Source organism: Anarhichas minor, unplaced genomic scaffold (genome assembly GCF_050575085.1).
Source record: "Anarhichas minor isolate MPS153535 unplaced genomic scaffold, ASM5057508v1 ptg000020l, whole genome shotgun sequence".
Lineage (NCBI taxonomy): Eukaryota > Metazoa > Chordata > Actinopteri > Perciformes > Anarhichadidae > Anarhichas > Anarhichas minor.
The window spans coordinates 515,001-542,500 of NW_027466466.1; the positions used below are offsets into that span (position 1 = coordinate 515,001).

The 27,500-nt window shown below is 41.3% G+C and overlaps 5 protein-coding genes and 1 long non-coding RNA gene across 10 annotated transcripts in view; 2 read left to right on the forward strand and 4 right to left on the reverse strand.

Annotated features, from left to right (window-relative positions):
* Nucleotides 1-6,726: 6,726 nt before the first annotated feature.
* crebzf (CREB/ATF bZIP transcription factor) lies at nucleotides 6,727-9,623 on the reverse strand. 4 transcript variants are annotated; one of them, XM_076095380.1, is made up of 4 exons: nucleotides 9,466-9,623; nucleotides 7,779-8,604; nucleotides 7,518-7,592; nucleotides 6,727-7,121 (listed from the first exon to the last, which is right to left on the reverse strand). In XM_076095380.1, exons 2-3 carry the CDS (start codon nucleotides 8,543-8,545, stop codon nucleotides 7,583-7,585), a joined length of 777 nt encoding a protein of 258 aa, XP_075951495.1. In that variant the 5' UTR covers nucleotides 8,546-8,604; nucleotides 9,466-9,623; the 3' UTR covers nucleotides 6,727-7,121; nucleotides 7,518-7,582. The 4 variants fall into 4 exon arrangements, with proteins under 4 accessions (XP_075951495.1, XP_075951496.1, XP_075951498.1 ...); XM_076095381.1 differs by lacking the exon at nucleotides 9,466-9,623 and adding an exon at nucleotides 9,275-9,406; XM_076095383.1 differs by lacking the exon at nucleotides 9,466-9,623 and adding an exon at nucleotides 9,050-9,204.
* Nucleotides 9,624-10,098: 475 nt separating this feature from the next.
* Nucleotides 10,099-12,888, reverse strand: las1l (LAS1 like ribosome biogenesis factor). Its single transcript, XM_076095377.1, has one exon. The coding sequence runs from the start codon at nucleotides 12,637-12,639 to the stop codon at nucleotides 10,912-10,914; it is 1,728 nt and encodes a 575-aa protein (XP_075951492.1). The 5' UTR covers nucleotides 12,640-12,888; the 3' UTR covers nucleotides 10,099-10,911.
* A 1,034-nt stretch (nucleotides 12,889-13,922) lies between these two features.
* On the reverse strand, nucleotides 13,923-21,008 carry LOC142954403 (tumor necrosis factor receptor superfamily member 14-like). The gene is made up of 8 exons (XM_076095385.1): nucleotides 20,853-21,008; nucleotides 20,312-20,413; nucleotides 18,280-18,405; nucleotides 17,346-17,504; nucleotides 16,706-16,790; nucleotides 16,340-16,470; nucleotides 16,178-16,204; nucleotides 13,923-15,984 (listed from the first exon to the last, which is right to left on the reverse strand). The coding sequence occupies exons 1-8, from the start codon at nucleotides 20,881-20,883 to the stop codon at nucleotides 15,971-15,973; spliced, it is 675 nt and encodes a 224-aa protein (XP_075951500.1). The 5' UTR covers nucleotides 20,884-21,008; the 3' UTR covers nucleotides 13,923-15,970.
* On the forward strand, nucleotides 20,024-22,013 carry LOC142954406 (uncharacterized). Its single transcript, XR_012955700.1, has 2 exons — nucleotides 20,024-20,524; nucleotides 21,796-22,013. It is a non-coding gene; the product is annotated as an uncharacterized LOC142954406 (long non-coding RNA).
* A 2,422-nt stretch (nucleotides 22,014-24,435) lies between these two features.
* Nucleotides 24,436-25,427, forward strand: mrpl49 (mitochondrial ribosomal protein L49). The gene has a single exon (XM_076095386.1). It carries the CDS (start codon nucleotides 24,499-24,501, stop codon nucleotides 25,030-25,032), a length of 534 nt encoding a protein of 177 aa, XP_075951501.1. The 5' UTR covers nucleotides 24,436-24,498; the 3' UTR covers nucleotides 25,033-25,427.
* Nucleotides 25,428-25,808: 381 nt separating this feature from the next.
* Nucleotides 25,809-27,500, reverse strand: part of haus7 (HAUS augmin-like complex, subunit 7) — an 8,945-nt gene continuing 7,253 nt past the window's right edge. For both annotated transcript variants that reach the window (XM_076095378.1, XM_076095379.1), the window contains 2 exons: nucleotides 26,711-26,822; nucleotides 25,809-26,610 (listed from right to left, as the gene is read on the reverse strand). In XM_076095378.1, coding sequence (XP_075951493.1) covers nucleotides 26,549-26,610; nucleotides 26,711-26,822 — 174 coding nt within the window. In that variant the 3' untranslated portion in view covers nucleotides 25,809-26,548. The remainder of the gene's footprint in view (nucleotides 26,611-26,710; nucleotides 26,823-27,500) is intronic.

Below are 27,500 nucleotides of genomic sequence, written 5' to 3' on the forward strand. Positions count from 1 at the left end.
ACAGGTGCTATTATATTAGATACTAGTAGAAGGATGTTTTTTCTTTTGGACAGAGACAGGATGGCTGTTTACCCCTTTTACCAGTATTTCTGCTAAGCTAACACCTCAGCTTCACCTTGAATGGACAGATATGTGAGAGGTATCAATCTTCTCAGAAAGAAAGCCAATAAGCGTATTTCCCAAAATGTTACAGCATTGCTTTAAGACATATTCGTCCCAATGTAAAACGGGGCATAATGCTGCATGAGCACACTCCAACAAAAAAAAGGGCGGAAAAAAAATCACATTTGGATGGATATCCCCCCCCCCCCCCCCGTGACAATGGCCCTAGTGACATCACATTCCACCGACCTCAACATTCCATAGAACATACATTCCAAACAGCCGCATCACATTCCAGACCGGGTGTGCGAGTGTCCTCCTGTATCCCATGTTGCACTAGGTGTGGGTGAACCGCTGACTTCCATGTTGCCTCGGAGCATGACTCCCCCCCCGTCCCTTGGTTAACCCCCGTTGATCTCCCCAAGTTATCAGCTGGTCCCACCACCACAGAAAGGCAATGGCAGACAATATGCAAACAGACTGCCATGTCAACAGCTGTCCCCAGACGTAGGATAGGAAGTCTTACAAAGATGACGACTCATGCAAACACAGTGAGAGAACATGTCCGTCCTGCTGGTTCTGTTTGAGGATGCGAGCAGGGCTCTCTGGGAACACCCTCACCTGTACAGAACCCTGTCTTCTTGAATGCCCATCATCATCATCGCCACCACCCTTTCGGCGTGGGCCGGTGGTGACATTGTATTGGTCTGTCTGTTTTGAAGCATGCATTTGGTATCATTAATGTCACTCTTTATGTGTTGGTAAATCATTTAGGCTACTGTCACTACTGTGTGCTATGATCACTCCACATCTGCTCTCTTCCTCTCTCACACACACACACACATATTCTGTTCAAGTCCAACCTACTCTACTTCAGCACCTCTTAGCACAGCTCTATCAATGCTTTCTGAAAACACACACACACACACACAGCGAACAACAGGCTAATACTCTACAGTGGTGTAAATTTGACTGTCCAGTTCCAGCCATCTCTGTCCATCCGTCCAGCCACGTTACATCATGATGTTGTGAGACCGTTTCACAGAAGGCAAAACACAATGTGAAAAAGAATATATTATATTTATCAAAACTATAAATTGTACAACTGCACCACTACTGTACAGATCGCCCAAATGTGCACATGTGCATCTTTGATTTACAGGTACTATGTTCCTGTTACACTTTGGTTTTTTTTTGCTTTTTTTAGGGGATGTTTCTTTCTTTTGATCCTATTGCTTTCTGTAAAGAGAGGAACAACAAAATGGAATTGTATATTATGATTATTTTAGATTTTCTCCATCGGTGCTCCCACTGATGGACAAAGACAGTTGCACATTCTCCTGAGCATATTCTGAGGGCTGTGTTTTCTGTCCATTGAACAGCCCCTGAAGTGTGCAGAGGTGTGGAGATGCTTATCGTCTCTTAAGACCAGAGACACCACTCTGTAAATAGGGAACAGGAGATACAGATGTACCTCATTATGATCTAAAGGACTGGACAAAGTGGAGACCCAGGGAGGATGGAGAACTGGAGGGTGATGCAGAGCTAGAGACTGCAGAAGTGCAATGCATCCGTGCATTGTTTAGGCTGCTCTTTTAGATCTGCTACAAGTATTTACTGCCATGTAACGATGGTGGGAAATTAACGTTTTACATTATTCATTATACATACTGTTGTAAATATTGTGTGGAATGGTCCCCCTTCTTGCACAACGCAGTGCTGTTCTGCAGACAGAAAATGCAGCCTTTAACTGTGCTGAAATGAAAAAAGACCAAAAAAAAATGACAACAAAACATAAAGACTATTGAATATATTAAAGAGTTACCTGCCTGTTATTTAAGCGAATAAATATCTATATATGAGAAAGAACACACCTGTATACTGTAGACTAAATCTGTATGGAAATCTAAGAGAATTTAATGGGAATTAAGTCCAACACCTTTTGTCTGTATGAAAGAAAAAATACATCAAAGTATTCTACAATAATAACTTTGACAAAGTCTGTGTGGTCCTGTGTTGTTTGTTCACAATGATGCAAGACTACGTACGTTTGAAACCTCTGGAAAAGTGACACTTGGTCGTTTTTGTTTTGAAAGAGATGCAGTGTTTATTCTGACTAACATGCCTCACAGGCACGTCTTCTAGCATGTAGAGCAGCATGCATGGCACTGCATCACCTTTTCTGAATTTTAAGGCCACTGTGGAGTTTTTTCTTCACTGGAAGGGTAAGGGTGCATGAATTATAATGAAGTCGTGAAAAAGCATGCACTAATGCATGTAGGCTAGCACTTCAGGAATGCACAGAGTATCTGTAATTGAGTTGATGCAAGAACAGTCCGTTAATTTATGCAACAACCAAGGTATCTTATTAATGATGTTCACGTCTCCTTCAAAGGTAAGTCTGCAGTTAAAGGGACAGAACACAAAACTGTGGCAGTGATCTGACAGGTCACAAGGATGAATGATTTAACAGCAACAAATGGTTCAAGGTTCCACATTGTGAAATGTAAACTCTACAAGTCTGTTTCATTATAAAGCAGGTCTAAGTACGATATAAATACTGTGAAAGTATTGAAACGCTAAAGAAATACACAAAGTTTTTTGGACATTAAAGCGTGTAAATATGTTATAGTAGAAACCCAAAATATAAGTATAAACCTGGAAAATAGCATATGTTTCCTTTAATACATCATATCAGATTTAAAGACGGATGTGTGCTGCCGTGACTGGTCAGTTTTGTGGCCTGTCCCGTGTAAATGCACACTGTGAAGAAGACGTGTCATCATTAATAACTCTGACACTATTAGTTGTTGTGTTCCTGATAGTTCATGAAGTACTAGCCCGTATTTAAGTCATGCTTTTAAAGGTGAGGCTGCACACCTCTCTGACCAGAGTCCATAGAAGGATATCGGTGGTGATTGTGACAGTTGGAAACACAAAGATATGAACATGATTCCTAAGTATTGATTGTGTCTGGGAATCAGCATTTGTGGGATGTGTTGTAGCTGATTTGATTCAGTCTAGTCATCTCCCTTTGAGATAAGAGGATGAATGAATGGAGGCTTGGATGAGGATCTCGACTTGTCATACCAGGAAAAGCACAAGTGGAACTAATAACGCTGGGTATGTTTATGTGATCAAATAAACACCATCAGTAGGAGTGATGCCTGTCCTTTACAAGCAACATCACATTTTTCTTAAACATTTTTTTAGGCCACAAACAAACGTATTTCAGTTCCATTAGGGTTTTTCAATTCTAAAGAGATTGAATTGAAAGATTTGACTGTTTACAGGAAGGGTTAGTGCCTAACTACTATATACTGCAAACCTTTTGACTCCGAGGTGAGCCAGAGCTCTTCAGACTGGGTCCATTTGGTTTTTCAACGGGTCAGGTTCCAAACTAAAGGGGACTGTGCTTTCTCACTTAGGGCGCCGGTACTTTGGAACATACTGCATGAGGAAATCACTTCTAAACACACTTCTATGTGAATCACTTCCTCTGCACTGCCGTCATAGTTTGGAATCACTGAGGGTTCTCTTGTGTCGCCCTCTTCTCTTTTCAGTTCATCTGTGTACATTGTATCTTGCTCTAACACATAAACTACTAAGTGTACGCTATATTTAGAATCTTTTCAACACGTTACCTTGCGGTCAGTTATCCATGTTCTCTTTAAGGCCACAAGACTCCTTTGACATTTCACCTCACAGGTGGTCTACTGCGGCCTCCATCGGTTAGTTAGTGTGGTTGTGTGACTTTGGTCAGTCTGAACTAACCCTTTAAAACACCAAAGTGTTTGTCAGAGGAGTCCTGCGGCTTCAGCCAGCATAGATAACAGCTTCAGTTTGTCTGACAGAAAGGTGAAGCAGTAAAACTGTTTGGGCAGGTTTTAGCCCACGTACTCCAAGTCTAACACCTAGGAGTGTCAGCTTGCCATAACACAGGTTGTTTTTAAATGTATTTAGTTCCGTTCTCCACTTGCAGACACCTAAACTCTTCTTTAATGAAGTCAATGAGTCACAGGGTTGCCAGCGGCATGCTGTGCTTTAATACGAAAGCAGACTGCTGTGTTGTGGTGTTCCAGGAGATTGCAGACATGTTGGCTCTGCTCTCATGTTTATCAGGAGCAGGGAAAAGATGGAACCCGAGAAAGAAACGTTGTGCTTGTCCAACTGCAGAGGGATGTCAACATCTCCTGTCTGATATATTTATAAAACAAGATGCATCAATCCGTTGTCTTGATTGCATGTGCACATTTACAACTACAGTATTTAACTTTCTACCAGTATTACCGCAACACTTTACTCACCATTTGACATTTACAATCTGTAAAAAATAACCTAATAAATGGTTTATTACACACATGCATTTGTTGGCAGATGTGTATATTACGGCCCACATAAGATAAGGCTGCTCTATAAACATAACAGTCAAATGTCTTCATAGAAGTCATACTTCTTGACAAATGCTGGACATTAATGCACATTTAAAATGTCCTACATCCTAATGTGTTATACCTCATTATAGAATGATTAACAGGAGGACTAAAAGCATCAGTGTTACTATTAGTTTGCTTTAAAGATTCAGCTTTTTGACAAGCTTATCGATCTCCAAAAATATGCAGTTACTGCAAATCTACGACGATGAAATGAGCACGTAAGTAAAATGATAATTTCCCTTTGACACAAGCAAATGCATGGTTCTCGTTGAGCTGTTAATGGTCATTAGACTTATTTGATTTCTTACTGAGAGTTCCTAACCTTAAGTTTAGCAAAAATAATGGAAACAGCTAGCCAGGCTTTGTACTAAGCTAACAAAATCAGACAACCAGCAACTAATTCACTCATTTTACATCTTATTTGTCTAATTTGTACAAAAAATAAAAAATAAATTGTCAATTTATGGTGGTGTGAGGAGTTATGTGCACAACTACTTCTTGTCTTCACGCAGTAACTTTTCAGTCTCTCCTGGTTGCCACAATTTGCTGGTTTTACATCTCTGTGTCTCCATGAACCCAACAAACAGGATAATGTGTTCGTGAGCTTTAAAAAGGTGCTGGTAGGGATCCTCACTCAGTCTTCATGCTAAACTCAGCTAACTGGCTGTAGGCTCATTCTAACATACAGACATGAGAGTGGTATAGATCTGACCATCTGTCAACATGAAAGTAAATAAGCCTTTTCCCCAAAATGCAGAACTGTTCATTCATAACTGGACTAAAGCACCACCCTGGGAGACTTTAGAACAGTACATGCTCTCAACTGTCCAACTACAAAGTGAGGAATCGATCTGTAACTCGAGAACTGCTCATCTCATCTACCTCACACTTGGTGGGTGTTTTGCTGGGGACCCAAGGGAGTCACGTGACATGTTCAAAATTGATAAACTTTGAATAAACAAGTGAACAACGCTCTGTGTAGCAGCAGGGGGCGGGGCTTCAGGGCTTTGCAGACTTGAGCGTGTCGCTCACTTTGGATGCTTACTAACATGACTAGCAAACTCACTCAGTCTGCTCCAGGGGCTCAGGTTCCCTACAGGACAGGAAACACACACCATCAAGGCTTTCCACGCATGACGCAGCTTAAGCAGACTGATCCAGCTCATGAAAGCCCCCCCATCAGATATTAATTATACTAGCCTTTTTTCAGTCGACATTTTTGACTTGTCGTGGTAGAAACAGTGCAGGTGTATTTAATAATATTAAAGTGATAGTTCAGATGTTTAGAAGTGTGGCTGTATGAGCTACTTCTTCATACTCAGTGTTACTACAGTAGATGGAGTTTGGAGAAACAGAGAGGAGCAATGTACCGCTGTGATGTATTTTAGACACCTAAAAAAAAACAGTGTACGTGTACATTATATTTAGAAAATGTTCCTGCTATACCTTGCTGTCAAAATCCTCCTGTCTAGTAAGGCACTGAAGCCGTTTTGTCCATCTGTGCTCTCTTTAACTCGCAAGACTCCACCAACAGAAACAGTCATGTTATCTCACAGAACACAGGAGTTGCTGGTTCGTCTGACAGCAAGCTAAAGCAGTGAAAAGATTCTAAACAGCAGTACGTTGCTTTGCTTCTGTGCTGGTAATACTGCCGGGTTCCTCAAAATGGGGACTTCGTCCATCATCTACTGTAGGTACACAGAGTATAAAGTACATCAAAAAAATCGGAACTATCCCTTTAATGATGGCTGCATTCTACTGAAGGAGGTCCTGGTATTGTTTGTGCTGGCTCATTGGAATAGCTTACTGGGACACTTACTAGAACTGAGCCACCATTGTCAATTTCACATGTGCTTTTCCACTAGGACACATTAAATGATTGCCATGAAACTGGTCTATTATAAAATATAAAACGGCGTTGAAAAATGACTGATATATGCATCTATGGTTTGAAATAAATGGGCTAAATCATGGGCAGAACGAGTACTCCCTGTGGGTCCCCGCATACTGCATTGCTTTGTACTTCCATCAAGTGAGGTCTCGGTCATTTGTTTTGACAACCTTTACCAGACTTGACCCAAATGTTCAGGAAAAGTAAGACCATTATCGGCAGAGAGCTTGCTGTTTAGAAAGAGAAAAAGAGATGCATTAATATCAACAGTACAGAACAAGACACAGTAGATATTAGTAACTCAAACATAATGAAAATATGATTTATTTGTCCAACATGGTCATTTGCCTCAAACAATATGTATTCAAATTATATAGACATTTACATTTAGGTACACAAAGATGGCAATTTCACCACTTAAATCAGATACTTTTGGATGTATTTACTTAATACATTCCAGAAGGTCAATGTATACAAGACATAATTATGAGACTATTAAGTCTCTGATGGCATCACATCATGAGTAATGGAGCAGCTGTGGTCAAGCCCCCAGAAATGCTGCATGAGCTACAGATGTTGAGAATAAAATATGATCACGCATACCATTTGTTACCGATACTACCTTTAAAAAAATACCAGGCCACGTTGGCAGCAGCTTGTCCAGTCTCTTCACCTTCCACCAGCAGAATCCACTTTAGCATAAAGAAAAATAGGTGGCGCTAAATGAAAGCATTCTTTTGTACAATGGTGCCGGTTCACAAAGAGATCAATTCTTACCAAAAGGAAATATTTACAGTCTTGTCGTTTTTAGCATTTCCAATTTGACAGCCGATACAGGATCTCTCTTTGTGGAGCTTCACCGTTATCTTAACATCTTAGTATTCAGGATATGTTAATTTAACTCTAAGATTTACAATCAAATAATTTCCTACAACAACAAACTGTAAATAAAATAAATCATTTAAGTACTCAAAATCCACTAACTGGGAAGAAGAACTGTATCAAAACAGAAGTACTGAGGTTTCTGCTCATCACCTCAGGCCTGTGAAAAACAACTACAAAAACGTCTGTTCTTGTCTGATCCTTACCATGGAGTCAGGGAGGTAAAGGTGTTCAGAAAGCCACTCATCCCGCATGGTGCATCAACCACTACCTAGAAGAAACTGTCAACAAGGTTTAGCAGTAACGTGTACTCAATCCATCATCACAATGAAACACATGCACATTCAGCAGTTATTAGGTAATCTTAACAAATTCAACAGTGTTCATCCACCCTCAAGAAGTTCAGTAAAGAGCCATATCAAGTTCAGTCTCAATATCTGAAAACAGAGGTAAGTACTTGACCCTACATTCTGAGCGATGTGCTTGCACTCTCTGCACACTTGGTGCAGAACTCCACTGAGACGTGGTTCTTGTCCACGTGCAGACACACGCCACCCGCTGTCTCTTTCTCCTCCACTTTCACACGCTTTCTGGGCAAGGCGTAGTCGTGGTCGTTCGAGTCAGGCCCCTGGAAAAGCGAGGAAGATAATTTCATCCCATTCACACCGCTCAGCCTGGACAAGAGCTGGGCTAACATGCTCTCATTGGCCAGCACAGCCCTCAAGTACCTGGTCTCATCTTCCAACTCTTCCACTCTCTTCGTCAGTTGAGAATTTTCCTGTCGGAGCACATTGTTTTCTGTTGACACGATGCCAACTTTCTTCTCCAAGCTGTTGACATATTCTTTCTTCCTGAGACGATTCAATCTGGCAGCAACGGCGTTTTTGTTGATCATGTGGCTTGACTGGCTTTGCCTCTTCTTAATCCTCGAGTCAGATGACATTCTATCTGGAGATGATGCCGTTGAAGCCTCAATCTCGGAATCTTGGTCTTTGGCACTCAAACCAAGATCAGCCAACTCAATATCAAAGAGCGAGGAGGCAGTATCTCTTTCAAGTGTCCATTTTAAGTCTTCCATTCCAAACAGGTCATCTAGCTCTAGTCCAGTGGTGTCCATATCATCAGATGGGAAACCCTCAGATGGACTTGAGAAATCTTCGACAGTTTCCACCACTTCAACCTCCAGAGGCTGAAGCGCTGCGTTGTTCATTGTGCGTCTTCTTCTTGTGATCATTGTGGTTTGACAGTCGGACTGCAAGGAAGCTGTCCAGAATATCGCCTGAGATTCCTCACCTTTGGAGACAACAAAATATACTGTGAGTGTGTAATCTTGCAGCAAATAGCCCATTAATTTATCAGGGAAATGTATTATTTTGATACCAATTTCAGTCACTGTAAAAGTGATACGTTTTCCCTAAGGAGAAAGCTATAGCTCAGTGTGGACTGAGTAGTAAAAGTATTTGCCATACTTGACACTTAATGGACGTACTAATTGTGTTTTCAACATTTCTACCATTGAGTTGGCTCTGTTTAACTGTGGTAACGTTATCTTTTAGACAGTGACATATATTTACTTTACTCCGGACATTCTCCATTTTCTTACAGGCTAAGAAATAGCGACGGTGCGTGTTGGCTAAACGTATTACCAACGTAACTGACTCAGGCCAGATAGCATTGGTACCTAACGTTAGCACTATCCGGAGTTTTACAATAATGCACCGTGTCACACATAACTTACCTCACTATGCATAATTCCACCACTGTTAAAATACTATGCGTATTAGGTCAATAAACAAAAAATGACAAATGATATTCGTAATGTTAAGCTTTCCATCTAGGCCGCAATTGTCCTAGAAGCTTTAGCAACTTGCAAACGTTAACGCTAGTTGACAGTATCCAACGTATGTCGACACCAGTGTGTTCTGGTGCATTAAAACAAAAAGTTAAAGTCTTATTTACCCACATTGACATTTCTTCTCAGTCAATTAGTTAACGTCAACATATTTAGCTAACTAACAAGTGCTCGCTCGGTTTTCGTTCAAGCTAACTCAGCTAACGTTAACGTCGACTAAAGCCATGAGGCGTTAACCAACACAACTAGCATACTGAATGACGCAGCATATTTTACCGCCACTTCTCCAACCAACAACTTACCGTCCCGTTGAATAGCCTTAAACACTAATGAAATTAGAAACTACTGCAACAGTCAGTCGAAGAAACGGCGCTGGTAACTGAGTGTTTTCTCAACCGCTCATAGCTTGAAAAACGGAGGACAATGGCTCCGGACGGGAAGCAGCTCTGCGAAGACACTTCCGGCCAAGTTATCAAAAAATAAAAGTCCTACAGAACTTGGTCGGCGAGTGGACAAGTGCATGTTAATGTGGCGCAGTGATAATGACCAGCTACACCAACACCTCTCTGATAGAGTCAAAAAAGTAAAGTATTTGTTACATGACTGTTGTGTTGCATCACATTTTATACAGGGGTCTATATTTTTCAGGTCACCATATAATGCTTAGAATATAACCTGTTATATTGTTTAAATTGTATTTTTAAAATTTGCACTTTTGTACATTTAACGTATTTGTCCTAATTCTGCTAAGTTAGCTGTGTCTTAAGTTGTGTGTGTTAAGTTATCTAACAGAACAAAGATGAGAAGTTTCCTTCACTTTAGTGCTGCTTTCAGTCTGAACAGTGTCTGCTCACACTATTAGCCGTTCTCCACAGTAGACATACTTTTCAAATGTTTCATGAATCTTACACTCAAAAACAACACAATCACATTCCTTTGATAGGAAAATGTTTTATTGACCATTAGTGCACAAAAGAAAATGTATTACACAAAACCACCTTGTGCTTACAACAATATCCCCTCTGCCAGGGTTTTCAACTAAAAGGCGTCTACTCCAAAACCCTTTGTAGGGCCGACAACTGCATCAACTGTGCTCAAGTTCACTTCTATCACAGGTGGAAGAAAAACAAAACCTCACTGTACACCATCATATGAATGAACCATATCAATCTGACATTATTCTATTTATAATGTATGATGTGTCAAATGTCTGCTTTTTTCTTAACCACCTAATATATAAAATATTGTCGACAACATGAAGGCTTTTACGAATGCTTTTAGATTAGGGCTTCAACCACCTCTTGTTTTCCATATTAACTATTCGGCTGATTGTTTTTTAATTAATATATGAATCTTTTTAGTCTATAAAATGTCAGAAACTTGAGCGGAAAAAAGGTTTTGGGCTGGAAGTTCGTTGAAGAGGTCTCTGGAAAACTATATGGACTGTTTTTCACTTCTGACATTTCATAATTCATAATTTTTGATTAAAAAAAAAAATCATTCGTTTTTATCCATAATGATATAAAATCAGAAAAGCAGCAATTTATCACTTAAGAAGCTGGAACCAGCGACTGGTGAAAGACGGCGATAAATGACATTTATGTCGACAAATCAATGAATCAACTGCTTTACATATTTCATCCCTCACCAAACTCTGCTTAGTACTGAAGTTTACCTATTTTGAGCATGTTTCTTTTATCCATGTGTCAAAACAATCTGGAACATTTATTTCAAAGCTTTATAACAACTCAAAAAAGTTGCAGTCCAGATTTCAGCATATTGACGTCACTGTGGTTCCAAAGAAGGCCGTCAGCTGTTCTCACTGGTGCCAAGACTCCTGGGACGTTGTGCGCTGTGTTGCTCTCCAACTCCACCGGCTGGTCAAAGACGGTCATCGTTGAGTAGTTTTCCACCATGAGGCGCGAAGGGTCATCAGACTGTCCGGGGACTTTACCGAGAGGATAGTTCTTCCACAACACCTTATCGTGACACAGCTGCCACGGAGAGCCTCTGAGCAATCTGGCCTTTTCAGCCTGAACATCTGCCCATTTGTACTCCTGGGAGGACTCGCTCCTCTCCGCCTCGGCCGCCGAACGCCATGGATGGCTGAGGTGCCGCGAATGCTGCAGCTTCTCGTGCAAGCTCTCCAGTGTGTATATGGGCTGTTGTTTCCGCCGTGGAGCCGTGTCGGACTCCGAGTGTACACCCTGTGTGTAGATGGAGCAGAGCTGGAGCAGCCTCTGTCGGGTTTCCAGAGGGAGGGGATGCTCCATGTCGTCCAGGATCAACTGGAGCAAGTGAGGCGTGCTGACACAGGGAGCATCCAGGCATGCTGAGAGCAGCTGCTGCCACCTCAGCTGGATGCGGTTTACAAAGACCCTGTCCTTCATTCTAGCCTTCTTCTGCCCCTTTGTTTCAAAGTGGTATTCAAATTTGTTGCTGTTGCAGACGATGATTTCTGAAATCCACGCAGAGACGTAGAAAGCCCTGTGAGTATTCTGCTCTTTGGCGAGCAGTTTCAGCTCAACAAACAGCTTCTCCAGGAGGAGGTGAATAAAGGGCGGAGAGTTGAGCATCTTCAGGAGTGGCAGCCAAAAACGCAGGAAGGCTTGAGCGAGTCTGGGTTCAGGGGCACTGGCGCTGTCAGAGGCGCCGCAGCCCAACGTTTCCAGTTGTTCCGCAGTCGGAACTAGAAATCCGTCTTCCAGCAACACATCAATCAGCAGATGACCTGACTGCAAAGCAAACTGCTTGATCTCACCTAGTAACCAGCTCATGTCTGCAAAGGGGGCTGGCCACAAGTTCTTCCCTTTGTCCCCAGGGAGTCTATCAAAAGCCTGGTACTGCTCCTTTTCAAACGAGATCAGAAGCTCCCGTGCATTCTTGTAGGCTTCCATCTCTTTCTGCCTTGCGATGAGCTCGTCCCCTTGGCGTTTCAGGTCTACCTCTTCATCCTCTCCATCCGACTCCGACTCCCAGTCCTCATTAGGCCCTCCTCCCAACTGCCTGGACCAGTATTCCTGCTGGAGCCACTCCAGAACCACCTTACATCCCTTTCGACACCATTTTAAGGTTGGAAGCTTCCTGTGCGTCATGTCATGCCTCAGGTCTACGACCCACTCTGGGATGTTCAGGTTCCCAGCCAGCCGCCTCAGAGGACGGGCTGTTCTCCCCTGCTGTCGCTCGGTGATCAAATTGACAAACCTGACCAGGCCCGCTCCGTAAAGCAAGACCAGATCCTCTCCGTCCAGTTGTCCCGACCTGTCCAGCACCTGGCACCTCACCAGGTCCGCTGTGCAGTCCACCGCCACGGGAGTGCTGTTGGCGTACCTGCCTCTCCACGCTGATATCCTTTTCAGGGCAAACCTCTGTAAGGCGGAGTCCTTCGAGTAAAGATACTCCAGGACCTGATCCCACTCAGCTTTGTTGGCCCATGCCACCACATGGCGTCTTTTCTCGGAGCTCTTCTTCTTCATTTTAATGGCGTAGGAGGCGCGCGGTCGACTTACGTTATCACCTTATACACATAACGCTATTCTAAGCCGAGAAACGTCTCAATTAAATATGTAACAAACGTAGCTTTATATCGCAGCGTCAGTGTTGAGAGAAAACGATGGTATCGCATCCCGGAAATGACATGTTTGCATCCACTTCTTCTTCTTTGGGGTTTTAACGGTAGCTCTGCGTCCTTAATGAATCACTACTGACACCTTGTGGAGTGAGTTAACTCCTACAGTGTGTCACATTTCCTCATCAGTCCAGTTCTCCTCAGGAAGCTAATATTGTAAGAAAGAAAAGTAATTATTTTATTTATAAAGCACCTTTCAAAACATAGGTTACAAAGTGCCTTACAAAAGGACACATGTATTATCATCAATTAAAAGAACAAAATATGAGCGCAACACGAACAGGAGAAAATAGCCAGAGAAAAACAAAACAAAAGAAACATCACAGCACAAAAAAAAGAGTACATGTCTAAAGCACAAAAACACAGAGAAAAGATAGGTCTTAAGCTGCGACTTAAAACACCCAACAGAGTCTGCTGACCTGGCTCCCAGGGGACACTGGTCCACAGCCTGAGACACAGGACAAAAGACACACAGTCACCGCAAGTCTGAGGGGCCGAGCAGAGGTACATGACCTGTGTAGATCACTGATACATTCTGGAGCAAGACTATTCAAAGCCGTATAGATGGGGAGGGAGATCTTGACATGGATCCTTAATTGGGAGCCAGTGAAGTGAGACCAGAATGGTGATGTGAGAGCGATATGAGGTCTGAGTAGCCTTGCTGTGTTTTGGACTAACTGTCTTGGTTTAGGCAGGAACAAAGAGCATTACAGTAGTGTAAGTGGGATGACACAAAATCATGGATAGATAATAATGGGCACATGTTTTGCTATATTCCTCAGGTGACGAGCAGGACTGTGATTTGACAGAGTAAAAAAAAAACAGCGTGTGTGAGTTGTGTATCATCAGCATAGCGATGATAAAACACAACCAAATTGACAGATTAAGGGCCCTAAGTGGAGCATGAAGAAAATAAAATGGTCTGAGAATTGACCTCTGAAGCCCCCCACAAGTTAAAGGAAATGATTCTAGAAAGTATTAATGCAAAGGGTAAATACCCCAACATCACTGTAATCATCATGCTCCATTTTCATTTTATTGATACCACTTTCTGGGTCAACCCATTTTTCTGCTCACAACCGTTTATCAAGTGGAAGGGAAGAACAACACCACTGGAGGCCAAGCTTGAAATCAATGTTCAAATGTAACATTTATTCTTGAAATGTAAAATGATAGTAGGAGTGCTAATAATACATGGATTGTTAAATAAAGTTGAAAAGGACTGTTTAACTAATTTATTCTACAGGTTGGGACAAACATGACATGTGATTACATGATGGAATGTTTCTCTTTAATGGTTCTATCCAGGATTCTTTAACATTCGGAGGGTGATGGCAAGAACCCACCTCAGAGGTTCTACCGAGAATCTTTCAGTTTCCTTGTATATCTCATAGGACTTTGTCCATCTTCACTATAGTTTTCATGTAAGTAATTACCCTGAGACCATCAGAACCATATCCAGCAGGCTTAAACCTCATGAACCCTTTGAAGGGCCGGAGCTGGTGTGGTGCCCACAACAATTACGGTTCAATTGGGGGTCTGGCTGGATGATGTTTTGACACTTTGCCAGACTTTCAACAATCATTTAAGAAATTCTTCAGATGATTGCAAGCAGAGATTATATTAGGCTACTCAACTGGTTTATTTATCAACCATTTCATTTAGTTTTGTTTTGCTTTGTCAATGAAATAGGTTGTTTGACAGTCACCTCTCATCTTGTGAGGAAAGAGCCTGGAGGTCGTTCAAATCAGGGAGTAAAAAATATTAAATAAATACCCGCGATTGTACATAACATGCTATGACGTTGTAAAGGGATATGTGGCAGCAAAGTGCTGTCCCATTCGTATTTACGGCCTCACAGTCTCTCACACTCAACCATTCAACAGGTGACATCAGATAAGTCCCTGAGGGATCAGGGTTTAGGGCCTTTAGGGGGACAATGGGATTGGGTCACTACGGTGACTATAAACAAAGCTTTAACCGGCTCAGACTGTCCTCAGAGCGCAATCTGCTGCAACGTTTGGTCTTGAAACATGGAGCCCGGCTTGTTTACCACGCTTTGTGAGGGTGACTCTTTTGCTGTGTTATCACCATTCATATTTATACAACCAATGGGTTTGTGTTTCAATTATTTACAAGAGCACAGTGTAAAAAACATCTACTATGTATAAGTATCAAATGGTAGGCCTGCGTCATTGGATTATACATATTAATGCATTTATGCGTTCATTACTTTAATGCAACTGGTAAAGGTGGAGCTCATCTTAAAAATAGTTAGCTATAAACTTAATAAAACATCATTATTAGTATATTTATATTTCGTGTTAAGAATCTATTATTGTCAAACAAATGTAGCAGAGTTAAAAAAAATAGAAGTCTAAAGTTTGATAGTAAATACTCAAGAAGTGTAAGAAGTATATTTTGAACCCAAAATATTTTAAATTGTACTAAACTTCACGGTCAGGCTCCTACTTATGTAGCTGATCTACTTCACCCATATTCACCCGCCCGCACCCTCAGGTCAAACGCTCTAGGTCTTCTGTCTGTCCCACGCACACGAGTTAAGACCCGTGGTGACCGAGCCTTTGAGGCAGTGGCGCCGAGGCTATGGAATGCTCTGCCTGCAACTCTACGCCTCGCAGATACTGTGAATACTTTTAAAAAACAGCTCAAAACCCACCTTTTTAGGCTGGCGTTTGAGTAAAAACCCATGTCCTAGACCTGCTCTCAAAATATGTTTTAATTTTTATTATTTTATTCTGTGTATGTAATTTATTGACCCTAGGGTCACATTGTGTTTTTTATGCTTTTCAATTTCTGCTGTTAAGCACTTTGTGATGTTATGTCTGTGAAAAGCGCTCTATAAATAAATTTCATTCATTCATTCAAAATAGAACAAGAGTGCAAAATAGTTTATAAAGCATCTTTTTGATCTCAACACCAGATTGATGCATTGTCCTTTAAAATGTACAGAAATACAAGGCTGTGCCATGTATGTATGTACAGGTGCATCTCAATGAATTAGAGTGTCTTGCCCACTGACATGGACTAGTAGAGCCGGGATCAAACTGCCGATCCTCTGAGTGAAGGACGACCCTGCTGTCCACTGAGCCCCTGACGCTGTGACGTTCTTGTTTCACCCAAAGCTGGTTGGATCCTGGAGAGCCAGACGGAGCCCTTCAGTCAGAGGGCTCTGACGGGAAAAAGGAGGCTATGCTTTATTGTAATGTACAGATTGAAGGAGCGATTTCATCTGACAAATAAAATGAATTGATTGAAACGTTGGTGAAGAAAAGAAGACATTAAATAAGACGTTAATACACGTTTGAGTTGAATTTAACGTGGTGCAGCGTGTTTGAGACTATTTGCATATGGAGTTAACGTACCTGATGTTTTTTTCGATAATAGTCCGCCTGAAATACAAAAGCAAGAAAGGTATCAGCTAAAACCATTAGTGACCACCCAACGAAGGCAATGAGGAGAAACGAATCGGAGGAAATGATGGTTGTCAGAGCCAGTCAAATTAGGGATGCAAAAGGAGCACTAACCTGTGATCCCAAGAACAAGTGCTAATAATATTAATGCAGCTATCAAGCCGTAATGGTTTCTTGAAGCAGCTCCACACACAACGTCACGGCTCGCGTGTCCTTCTTCGACCTTTACTTCGGTTTCTGAGCATCTGTCGAAAAAGAGAAATGAAAGACAGCTTTAGTGCTTTGTGTGTTTCAAACGAAACCCTTTTCAAAATGTCTTCATGATGTTGTTAGAAGTACAAAGTGGGATATATATATATATATATATATATATATATATATATATATATATATATATATATATATATATATATATATATATATATAAATATGTTGGTGAAGGGCAGGAAAAGAGACATTCCTTAACAAACAAATTCTTACGTAGTCCAAACCGTGCAATTCACACCCTCCAGTGAAAAATAGGCTGGCGGACAACTTTCACACACTGTGTCCGTTCTGCTGGTTCCTTAGAGAAACAGACAAAGCAGAGATTAATTACACAGGAAGCCATCATCCAGTGAACATCCATCATTTATCAGACTCTGTGTCTTCATTGAGGGACTTCTCATGCACACTCGTATCCCGGTTGTGATCGATTGGGGTATATCTTCAGGAGGGTCTCTGAGGCGCTTGATAAATCCAGGTCTGAGAGGTTTCTGTTTACTGTAGCTGCACCTCCTTACAGTAGTACAACATATGGTCACACTTGATGTAATGATGGTCTGCATGCTGAAATAAAAGTCAAGTCTGACACCAGACTGACACAGATAATAAATAGAATTGTCCTCCATTTCTATGATCGTATTGAAAGGCTAAATACAGCCGGGTGGTCCAGGCCCCCAGAGACCAGACTGGCAGAGAAATGACAGGTCTGCTGGATATGGAGGAGTCACAGACGTGCCTGAGCTGTGAGCACCATGTGTACATGGAGCTGAATAACCAGCTACACCATGTGCCATGTTAACGTCAGGTTAGTGGTGTGCATGGAGACGTACTCACTGTCTGACTGGAGTTTTCTTACCAGGCCTTTTTATCCTGTGACCGGGGTCACAGGAAGTATGTTTTTGTGCCAAACTACATCCTGTTTCATCCATATAGGTCTTGCAGAAATATCCACGGACAACATCACAAACTGTGTCTTTTGTTACTGTGCAGCCCTGTTGGGCAAAGAGACCAGGACCTGAAAGCCAACAGAAACACAGTCATTCTATCATTGTTAAACAGACATGTAAACATGACACTAGGGCCAGAGATGGGTTTGTCAGTCTGAACTTCTGTAGAAACGTGGCGGTGAGACAAAGCGGAGTCCATGAGCTGACATACGCTAACGAAAACACAACGATTCTCATTTAAATGGAAAGACTCTTTTTAATATTATATTCCATTTCTGTAAATAGACACAGGACCTTTGAGTAATATTTGGAATCATGTGATTATGAGCTACTTGGTGGACTGCAACAGACAAATTGAATGAAATCAGACCCACAGAGCCACAGCAGGAGCTCTGATTGGCCAAACTACCCGAGCTGCACATAAGAGCTGGCCAATCAGAGCTCCTGTAGCTGCTCTGTGGGTTAGAATGGTTTTTTTAGGGGGTTCACTCACTTACACATCTTAAAATAAAAGACAACTGTTCAATGTAATCACTCACATTAAAATGACAGATCTATAATATCCCTGTGGTGCGTTCAAGGCTCCATATAAAGCACAAACCTGCTACAACACAATTATTAGGGCTCACTTTTCAGCTTGAATCAAATTGCATTCATTACCAGGGCTGCAAATCGTTGCATTTTATTTAGATTATTTAATATTTCAATTTGTATTATAAGTGTAAATATTGTCCGGTGTACTAATTCGGTCAAATATTGTCTGTGTTACTGCATTTTTCATAAGCTGAATAAGGAGGTTGTCGACAAGAGTGAAAGAGGTTGATCAGCTGATCGTGGACTGACCTTGGTCACACGGGGTGCAGGGGAAACATTTAGTCAGGCCATTGGGTTGGTTCATAAAAGTCCCATCCACGCAGGGGATGCACCGTGTGCCTAACTGACGAGTGCAGTCTCTACGAACAACTGTACCTGTTCAAGACAAAAACACACACAAGCATTTATCATTAGGCATGATGGGAAATAACAATTACAACCAAAGCAGATGCGATACTGTACCCAATAGAGTCAGTAACAAGCCTGTCTCTGACTTCAGCTGTTTAAGTACTTTCACATCCAGACCAGAATCTACAAAGACTAACTAGAACACAATCCTATAACACAGACATGCGCATGGGCTTCAACTTCAGGGTGTTGTTTTTGCAGAAAGAAAGCATCTCATTATTGGAGTAAGAAGGAAGTCAGAGGGATCATTTGTTCTTTACAGTGATGGCTTCGGTTTCTGATGAACCCATCACAGCCTGAACCAAAATATCAAGTTTGCTTTTTACTTAACTTGCATTTACCTTGTTGACTTTAACCATTTCATTTGAATCACTTGTCAAACCACCGAGTACGTTAGAATAGATCTGACCTGTGTATGAAGGTCCTGAGATCAAACCTGTGTAATGCTCCTTTTGCAGAGTTCACCATGAACTCAACAGGTTTGAATGTGTGCCTGCTTAAAAGCCTGGAAAATGAATCAATCTATTTATATGTAGTTATTTTAGTATTACGCTACATACAAATACTTCTAAGCTGTACTTTTAGCATGTGCAAAGTGGTAGAGTCCATTTTGCACATGAAGGATACGTATATGATTTAAAAGCAATGACTTCTGGGAATTGAAACCTGCTGAACCGCGAGCAACAGTGTTACTTCATCTAATCCTTGTTCTCTGTTCCTCTTGAATGCCTAGCAGGCTCATAGTCATAAGACTGTGATCCGTCTTATTCATATGAAAATACATTTACCACCTCTTCAGTGTCATAACTAGCATTGCAATTCATAGCCCTCATTGTAGAACTGGACATAGCTTGGCTTCTCTCTCTTGTGATATTCCGTCCGGTTTGTCTTGTTTTGATGGAAAAATTGAAATCTCTCACAATAACAAATCTAGTTTCTACATAATGTACACACAGTGTGTCCAGCCTTCATCAATAAATGATGTGCCGTCTTTAACGACAGCTAGAACTGTGTTCTTCCTGCTTCCATGGGTTGTGTTACGTCTTTGATTACTGTGGACCATGAGATAAAGTAACGACCGGTCGGTTACCGTTGTTAAAACTGGTAACGTCCCTTTCAGTAAACACCATTTTTTATTTGTTTTATTGAGAACAAAGTACATACAAACAATGCATAAGCACGTCTGATTCATCAAAAATAATCTGCTTCAGGTTAAAGATTGAAACCAAATACATAAATGACAGAGATACAACTAAACTAAAATACATAAATACAACATATACATAAAAACAGGGCTATCTGAAACTGACTAAAACATATCTAGTAATGGAAACGTTCTCGTCTTTAACAAGTTTCACTTTGCAGCTGGGTTTTGTCTTTAAAGGAACAGTGTGTAACATTTCAGGGGATAAATTGGCAGAAATGGAATAGAATATTCATAACTATGTTTTCATTTGTGTATAATCAATTGAAACTAATCTAATTATAATTAACATCTAATCCTGTTCTGAATGTATTTGTTTCTAAACTTGTATACATGTTATTAAAAGCAATTATTTAGTCATGAAAGGAAGAGTATTGATAAGAGTAGCTCCTAAAGATACCTCTCTCTGCCTGCAGGCCACCGTAGTTACCCAACACGCATGGGAAGAGCAGGTTGAGGGAGGGTATGTAGATGCTTTTAGTCTGAAGCCTCACACACTGTTACTTTATGCATTCACATTTTATGTTAGCATTATGTACAAAAACAGTTGAGAGCACAATATCGAGATCAGACTTGACTGGCTTCTCTTTCGAGTTAGTTCCCCTGAACTTCAGCCAGCTCTGCGTTTGAATCCAGATAGACTGAGCGTAGTAAACAGATGTCATTTACCTTCGTGACACATGGGACAACATTGCATATCCGTCGTCGCATATTCCTTTGACAGACAGCACAGCGCTGGTGCCATGAAGACGGCGACACAAAAGAAGACACCTATTAAAGAAACAGCAACGTTAGTTTCCGTATTTCTAGATAATGGCCCACTCCCAGTGTCCCCCCTACAGCCTCAGACCCTGAACCCTCAAGGACTCACTGACACACCTGGTGAGTGGGTGAGTGTGAGAGACTGAGGGCTTGAAATGGTTTGCTGCAACATATCACGCTACTATGACAACGTCCACAAATATGATGTACAACTGTGGGTATTTATTTTATACTTTGTACTCCCTGATTTGAACGTCTTCCAGGCTCTTTCCTCACAAGATGAGTCACTGAGGTGCCAGTGCCACAAGGAGGATCTCGGCCTTGCACTCAAAATGTCTGCCATATACCTCAAACACTCGATGATTTGACAGTGGGACAGAGATTTTACAGAACTGCGTCAGCTTTAACGTTAACTATCACTTTCATAACTTCCGTGTGAGACACTTACCGAAGACAGCCAATGTCGAACGATAACGCATTCTAGCACATGTTTATTTCCATAGTTTTGGCATAATTCGTTGTTTTTTTCTGGAGGCAAACAATTGTGTTATGTAATATCCGCCATCTTCTCTTGTTCCTTCTTCTTTTTCTTCATCTCTAATTTGATTGGCGGATTCGCAACCAACTTGAATAGGTACATACCGCCACCTACTGTACCGGAGTGTGCAGTTTCAGAGTAAAGTTTCATCACTGTTCTAAAGGATAATAGTAATAATAATATACAATTTAAAAAAAGAATAATAAAATAAATAAATAAACCTAAACAACTAAATCCTTCGGTCTAATCCCGTTTCTTTAACAAATCGCAACAGTGCCCTGCAGCACTCAGCCATTCTTCGTGGCTGCAAGAACTCCCTCCAAACTCACCTCCGTCCCAACTGACATCTTTTGCTTCAAGATGTTCCTGTCTGTATTGTATCTTCGACATTTTAGGATAACATGCTCCACATCTTCAGCAACATTACAAAGAGTGCACTTATGAGTCCATTTATGCCATTAAATACAGTGTTGAGTTGAGTCCTGTATGTCCGAATCATCTTAACCTTGATAATATGACCTCCTCTCTTCTATACTTCCCTTCGTATGTCTTCACATTTATGGTTTCTGAATGTTCTGTCTTCCTTTATTGTTGTTGTCCCACTTATTCTGCCATAAATCCCGTACTGCCTCTCTAATTAATGCTTTAGCTTCTCCAAAATGAATATTCAATATCTCCTCTTCTTTTACTGTTAGTGCTCTCTTTGCAATCATATCTGCTCTCTCATTGCCCTCCACACCTACATGAGCAGGAACCAGCAAAATTTAACATTTATTTCTAGTCTTTGAAATCTCAACATTATCAGAGATATTTCCATCACTAAATCCTCTCTTATTGTTCGTTTTGTCTTCAGGCTGTTTAAAGCTGCAGCAGAATCTGAACAGATGACCACTCTCTCAGGCCTGGCCTCTTCTACCCATTGCAGTCCCAAGATTATAGCAGTAATTTCAGCTGTAAAGACAGACAGTCTGTCATTAATTCATTTGCATTAATTCATACCATGAATACCTCTGATCCTACGTGTCCATTCCCGTAAATATGCAGATAGTTAAAATAATTATTGTTGATGTATACTTGAGTCTGATGTCCAATGTCATTCAAGTTTCTTTCCATCCATTTTTTCTTCTGTTCCATGAGTGTTGAATCCACATTGTGAACTGGTAATATCCAAGGGGGAACATTTCCCCACATTACATTGGGCCCATACTCTACCCCACTTGCCCGTATTCCTTGGCTATTGACCTGATAGTCCAGCCAAACTCTTGTCTTTAAGTTGGGTGTATTCCCAATATTCACACAGCACATTTGTTGCGGGAAGTTCCTCTCCAGATCCCTTTAGCTTCACCCAATATGCCAGAGCTAGTTTTGTACGTCTTAAGCTTAATGGCAGTTCGTCAGCTTCGTCGTTTATCTGCTCCCCGTTCATGTCCAGAAACTGCTCTCATAACATTGAGCACCTTTTTACATTTAGTTTCAATATGCTTAATATGAGTTCTCCACAAACATCTTTCATCAAACCATGAGCCTAAATATTTAAACTCTGTCACCCTCTCCATACTTTGTCCACATAATTTGAGATGAGTATTGTTTATATTTCTCTTTCTGATAAATAGCATGTAGCAAGACTTAGCAGCAGACATCTTAAACCCACAGTCACACAACCTCTTCTCAACATTAAATATAGCCTTTTGGATGCTACTGATCACATCTAATATTTTTTCCCCTTTTCCAAATCGCTCCATCATCAGCATAGAGCAAGGAGCCAATATCTCTGTCAATATCCATAAAGACGTCATTTATCATAATATTAAATAATATAGGGCTAATAACACTACCTTGAGGAATCCCATTTACAATAGTGAATTCATCTGACACAGCATCTCCAACTTTTACCTTGAATGATCGACGAGACAAGAAATCCAATATCCAGTTATACATCCTTCCACCAATACCCATTTGAATCAATAGTCATATGCTTTCTCTATATCAAAATAAACTATAGCCAGAATCTCCTTCATACTTATTTATTTCTCTGCCTCGTTGCTAACTTTTATTAAAGCGTCAAGTGTCGATCTACCTTTACGAAAAACATTCTGGGATTTATTTAGCAAGCCCCCTTGTTCTATAAAATAAGCTAATCTGCGCCTGATTATCTTTTCCACCCACTTGCACAAGAGAGATGTCAGTGCTATTGGTCTGTAATTGCCAGCATTAGCACCTATAGGTCTTTACCGAAAGGTAGAATCAAAGCACTCTTCCAGCTGCTTGGCATTACACCTTCCCTCCAAATCTTATTCAACCATTTCAGAATCATTTCCAAGGCTACTTAATTGTCTAAACATAGCGTAGCATAGTTGGTCTTGACCTGGAGCAGTTACCCACTTCCCTCCAACGCTGTTTTCAGCTCCTGTATTGTAAACTCCATATTGTCACGACCCGGCTCAAAAGGCCGTAACATGCATATATAGCTTTTCACAAGGATTATAGAAGTTCACTAACTTGATCTCTCCTCTGGGACTACATACTTCTATCACAATACATTCATACTGCTCTGAAACATTCATCTTTCTATATGCTAAGGTATCCTTAATAAATGTTACACACCCTCCACCTTGTCTTCCACTTCTATCACATCTGACAGAGCTGTATCCTGGAATGACGAAGTCCAATTGTAGTTTTAACCAAGTTTCTTGAATGCAAATAATATCTGGTCTAACTTTCAGATCAGCTACAACCTTCTTGAGTTCTTGCCCATTTGCAATTAGACTTCTGGCATTCCATTGTAGGTTATGCAACACCATTAGGAGGTTAATCACCCTGAGCCTGTCCATCATAATTAGGAGGGTTCAACACCTCATGAATCAGATCAGCCTTAACTGATCTGATTTTATCTACAATTAGCTTTTCCTCATTTATCTCTTTTAATGCGTGGATCTAACTCTGTTTGACTCTGATTTGGGATTGGGGGGGGGGGGGGGGGGGGGGGGTTCACAGGAGGTTGTCTATTCTCAGCTTGTCATATCATTCATGTGAGCTTCCCTGGATGGAACTTTATCATTTTCCTTCACTTTTTTAGTTGCTTCTGCATAAGACACTTGGTTGAGTATTTTATATTTCTGCACTTCCCTTGCTTGCATTTCAACTGCCTCCTCCAAAAGCAGCGTATATATACACAAATACATTAAACTATAACCATTTCAGTATATATACTGTTTTAGGTTTTAGATTAATGTATGTTTAATCAGTTTTTTTTTAAATCATATATTCAATAATTAATTCATAGATCTTTTTCATAATATTGTTTTTCTAAATTAATTATCAGTTAATTAGATCAGTTACTATGTTAAATAACTAATTTTCAATCAGTTATAGTTCTTGTAATTAACATTAACCCGCATTTTTTTTCTTTCTTCGATTTTATTTTAGATCGTATTAGTAGGTGGTGGTAATGCACCCGGAAGTTGTTTGCCAACCGCCATTAAAAGCAGCAGAAGAAGAAAAATCCCGCAATGTGCGCTGTAAACTCGGAAGAAGCAGCAGCAGCCTGCTTCACAAGATGGCGGCCCGCTACACCACTCAGTCTACTGAGGTCCGCAGGGCGCTGCGAGCCCTCAGCCTTTACATCCGGTCACCAGGACCTCCTGCCGCGGCTGTCGGGCTCAGGTTTGTTTGTAACAATGCTCCAGAAGAAAAAACGAGGGTGGGATCAGAATCTACGGAGGAATACAGGTTCGTAGAGCGGCTCATCCCGCCGTCACGGGTCCCCGCTCCGCCAAAACACGCCGGCTCTTCCCCGTCTGGCTGGACCCCTCCGGCAGATACACCGCCGCCTCTGCCCTACATGATCCGCCGCTCCCGTATGCACAACATCCCGGTTTACACCGATCTGACCCACGGCAGCCGCAGGACAACGCTCGTGCGGAAAGTGGAGGGGGACATCTGGGCTCTGGAGAAGGACGTGAAGCAATATCTGAAGGAGGTGATGGGGAAGGAGCTGCCCACGCAGGTCAACGAGGTCACAATGACCTTGAAGGTCAAGGGTCATGTTGACAGTGAGCTGAAGGAGTGGTTGGCCAGCAAGGGCTTCTGACTGCGGGGGTGCTGAGCCTCCAGGACCAGAGAGCCCTGCAGGTGGAGGACCACCTTGAAACATTGTCCTACAGCACATTTAAACCATTTCAACCCGTATGGACTACTGACACTGAACTGAACTCTCTCCAGACACCGGAGAGATGTTGACGGGTTGTTTAACATACTTGTATGTAATGAACATATAAAAGCGTTGCCCACTTCCTTTAGTTGTTGGTTATTAATACTCTGTTAATCCAGACACATGTCAAAGACAGCAGCTTTGTTTCAGCTTTTGTCAAAAAGTTGTTTGATTTCTAACGGTGTGCAGTCCTCGAGCTTTAGTCTCCATCTGAGATGGTTTGGCTTATTTTTATGAAGGCCAATGTGTGTAATTAAAGGAATACTTCAACCACATACTGACCACTTGTTACCTCGAGCTCTTGAAGAAAACTTGTTCTCGGGCCTCCACGGTGAACGGTGACCACAGCAACAGAGAAACTTCTTGATGAATTTAAGTAGAAGGAGGCAGCGTTTAACATCAGCAAAACTAGATGGAAACATCCGGATTAAACTGGACATACAGTGCACTATACATATGGTCATTTATTATCCATCCATAAGTTTAAATCTGAAATGATACACAACAGCGGAGGAGATCCTCGCAGGTGATTCATGAACCAGTGAATGTTTAGCTTTTTCTCTGAATAAACTCCATCGACTACTTGCTGCTGCCCTAAAAGATAATCACTAAATAATAAAAGGCACTTCACAATATCAAACCTGTTGGAACTACAATTGAAGTTTAAAACATTTACATTTATTCAGTAAAACAATGTGTACATTTACATTGAGTACTGCAAAGGACAGATACCCGCTCACTGAAAGCCTTCTGCTCTGAGAGCAATTCATGTTGATTCCATAAAAAATATTGCTGCCAGTATTGTGTGTTGACACACGACCTGCCCAATGCCTCAGTCATACTGAAGCTAGCACAGTTCGTCCCAAAAATACATCTCACCTCTCACCTGTAGTGCTGTTTATCAATCTAGATCGTTGTGGTGTGAGTTGTGTAGATATCAGCTGTCGAAACGTCTGCCTTCTCTCCACTATGATGGGACTACATGTCCCAAGGCACCAAAAATACATTAAAAAAACCTCAACAGCAATGTCTCTTTCCCAAAATCATGACCTGGTTACTTCAGATAAAGTTTCATGTAGGAACTAGCTCCATTATAGTGGAGAGGAGGCAGACATTTCTACAGCTGATATCTCCAACACTCTGCAACTCACACCAAGACAGTCTAGACGGATAGAGAGCACAGCAGGTAAGAGGAAACATGTAGCTTTGGTTTGAACTGTCCCTTTAACCTTCAAACACTCCTTTTTGGTCACAATTCCATTTGACGTTTAAAGTTCAAACAACAACAGATGGGGCTCTCTCTCTATAACCGCACTGTGTGAAGTGCTTTGCTCCCGTCAACAGACATTCAGCCTGATGGTTGGATGGTATTCATGGCCACGGTCTCGGGAGCCCATCAGGAAGGAAGCAGGGGAAAGAAGTCTCGAATTCGTCTGCCGAGTTCCTCCAGTTGGTCCGCTGAAGAAAACAAACAAAGTAAGAGGAAGCAGGAAACAAAGATTTAACAATGTGCAACAGTTTGTACTGTGTGTGCATGTGAGAGAGATTATTCCCTTACGTAACTTGCGCTTCTCCCCTCGGCTCCGGTAGCACGGCTGTGTTTGGAGCTGCTTCACTTCCTCCGTCATGGATACAGAACCTTCTGATACTTCCTTCAGCATTTCCAGCTCCTGAGAAACGAGACACACGCAAGAGGAAACAAGTGTCAGTACAGGTAGAGACAGTTGTGTGTCGGCACCCTGTTTCTACAGAAATGTATATTTCATTGGACCCAAGTGAAGACCAAACTGTTATCCTACGACTGGCTTGGCTGCAATAAACAAGTGGATGCAGACCAACTTTCTAATGTTGAGAAAAGTGACATTTTATGAGACATAAAGAGAGCTCGTTCTTGCTGAACTTGGCCCCACTGGTTAAATCAGAAATAAAGAAAGGGGGGAGAGAGAGAGAGAGAGAGAGAGAGAATTCTTTGTTTTATAATCCTTCACGGCTTCTTACATTCTCTGCTGCTGTTTTTTTTAAATACAAACCATCACACAAATAAGAAAACTACAGAATTTCTTACCCAAAACTAAAAGAGATGCAAGCTTTTTAAACTCCAATTTAAAACATTTATTCATCATTGCATTGAACTAGCTGCTGCTTCCTGTGTTTTATCACGCAGCATTTGTATGTTTTAATTTGTTTGTTTTTTATTCTCTCGTTTCTTCACTTTATTGTAAAGCACTCTGATCTACTCTGATTTTCCTCCAAGTATTAAAAATAATGATTATATTCACAATTATGTTAGTTTGTCCAATTACTTTTGAGCCTCTGAAAATGTGGGGGGCTGTGTAAAAATGGCTGTA

Coding starts and splice junctions, on each gene's coding strand:
- crebzf (XM_076095380.1), bottom strand. CDS start 8,545: ATGATCACAAGAAGAAGACGCACAATGAACAACGCAGCGCTTCAGCCT.
- las1l (XM_076095377.1), bottom strand. CDS start 12,639: ATGAAGAAGAAGAGCTCCGAGAAAAGACGCCATGTGGTGGCATGGGCC.
- LOC142954403 (XM_076095385.1), bottom strand. CDS start 20,883: ATGCGTTATCGTTCGACATTGGCTGTCTTCG. Junction 16,471..16,705: donor AATTGCACGGTTTGGACTAC/GTAAGAATTTGT, acceptor CTTTTTCGACAG/ATGCTCAGAAACCGAAGTAA. Junction 16,205..16,339: donor ACTTGTTCTTGGGATCACAG/GTTAGTGCTCCT, acceptor TTTGTATTTCAG/GCGGACTATTATCGAAAAAA.
- mrpl49 (XM_076095386.1), top strand. CDS start 24,499: ATGGCGGCCCGCTACACCACTCAGTCTACTGAGGTCCGCAGGGCGCTG.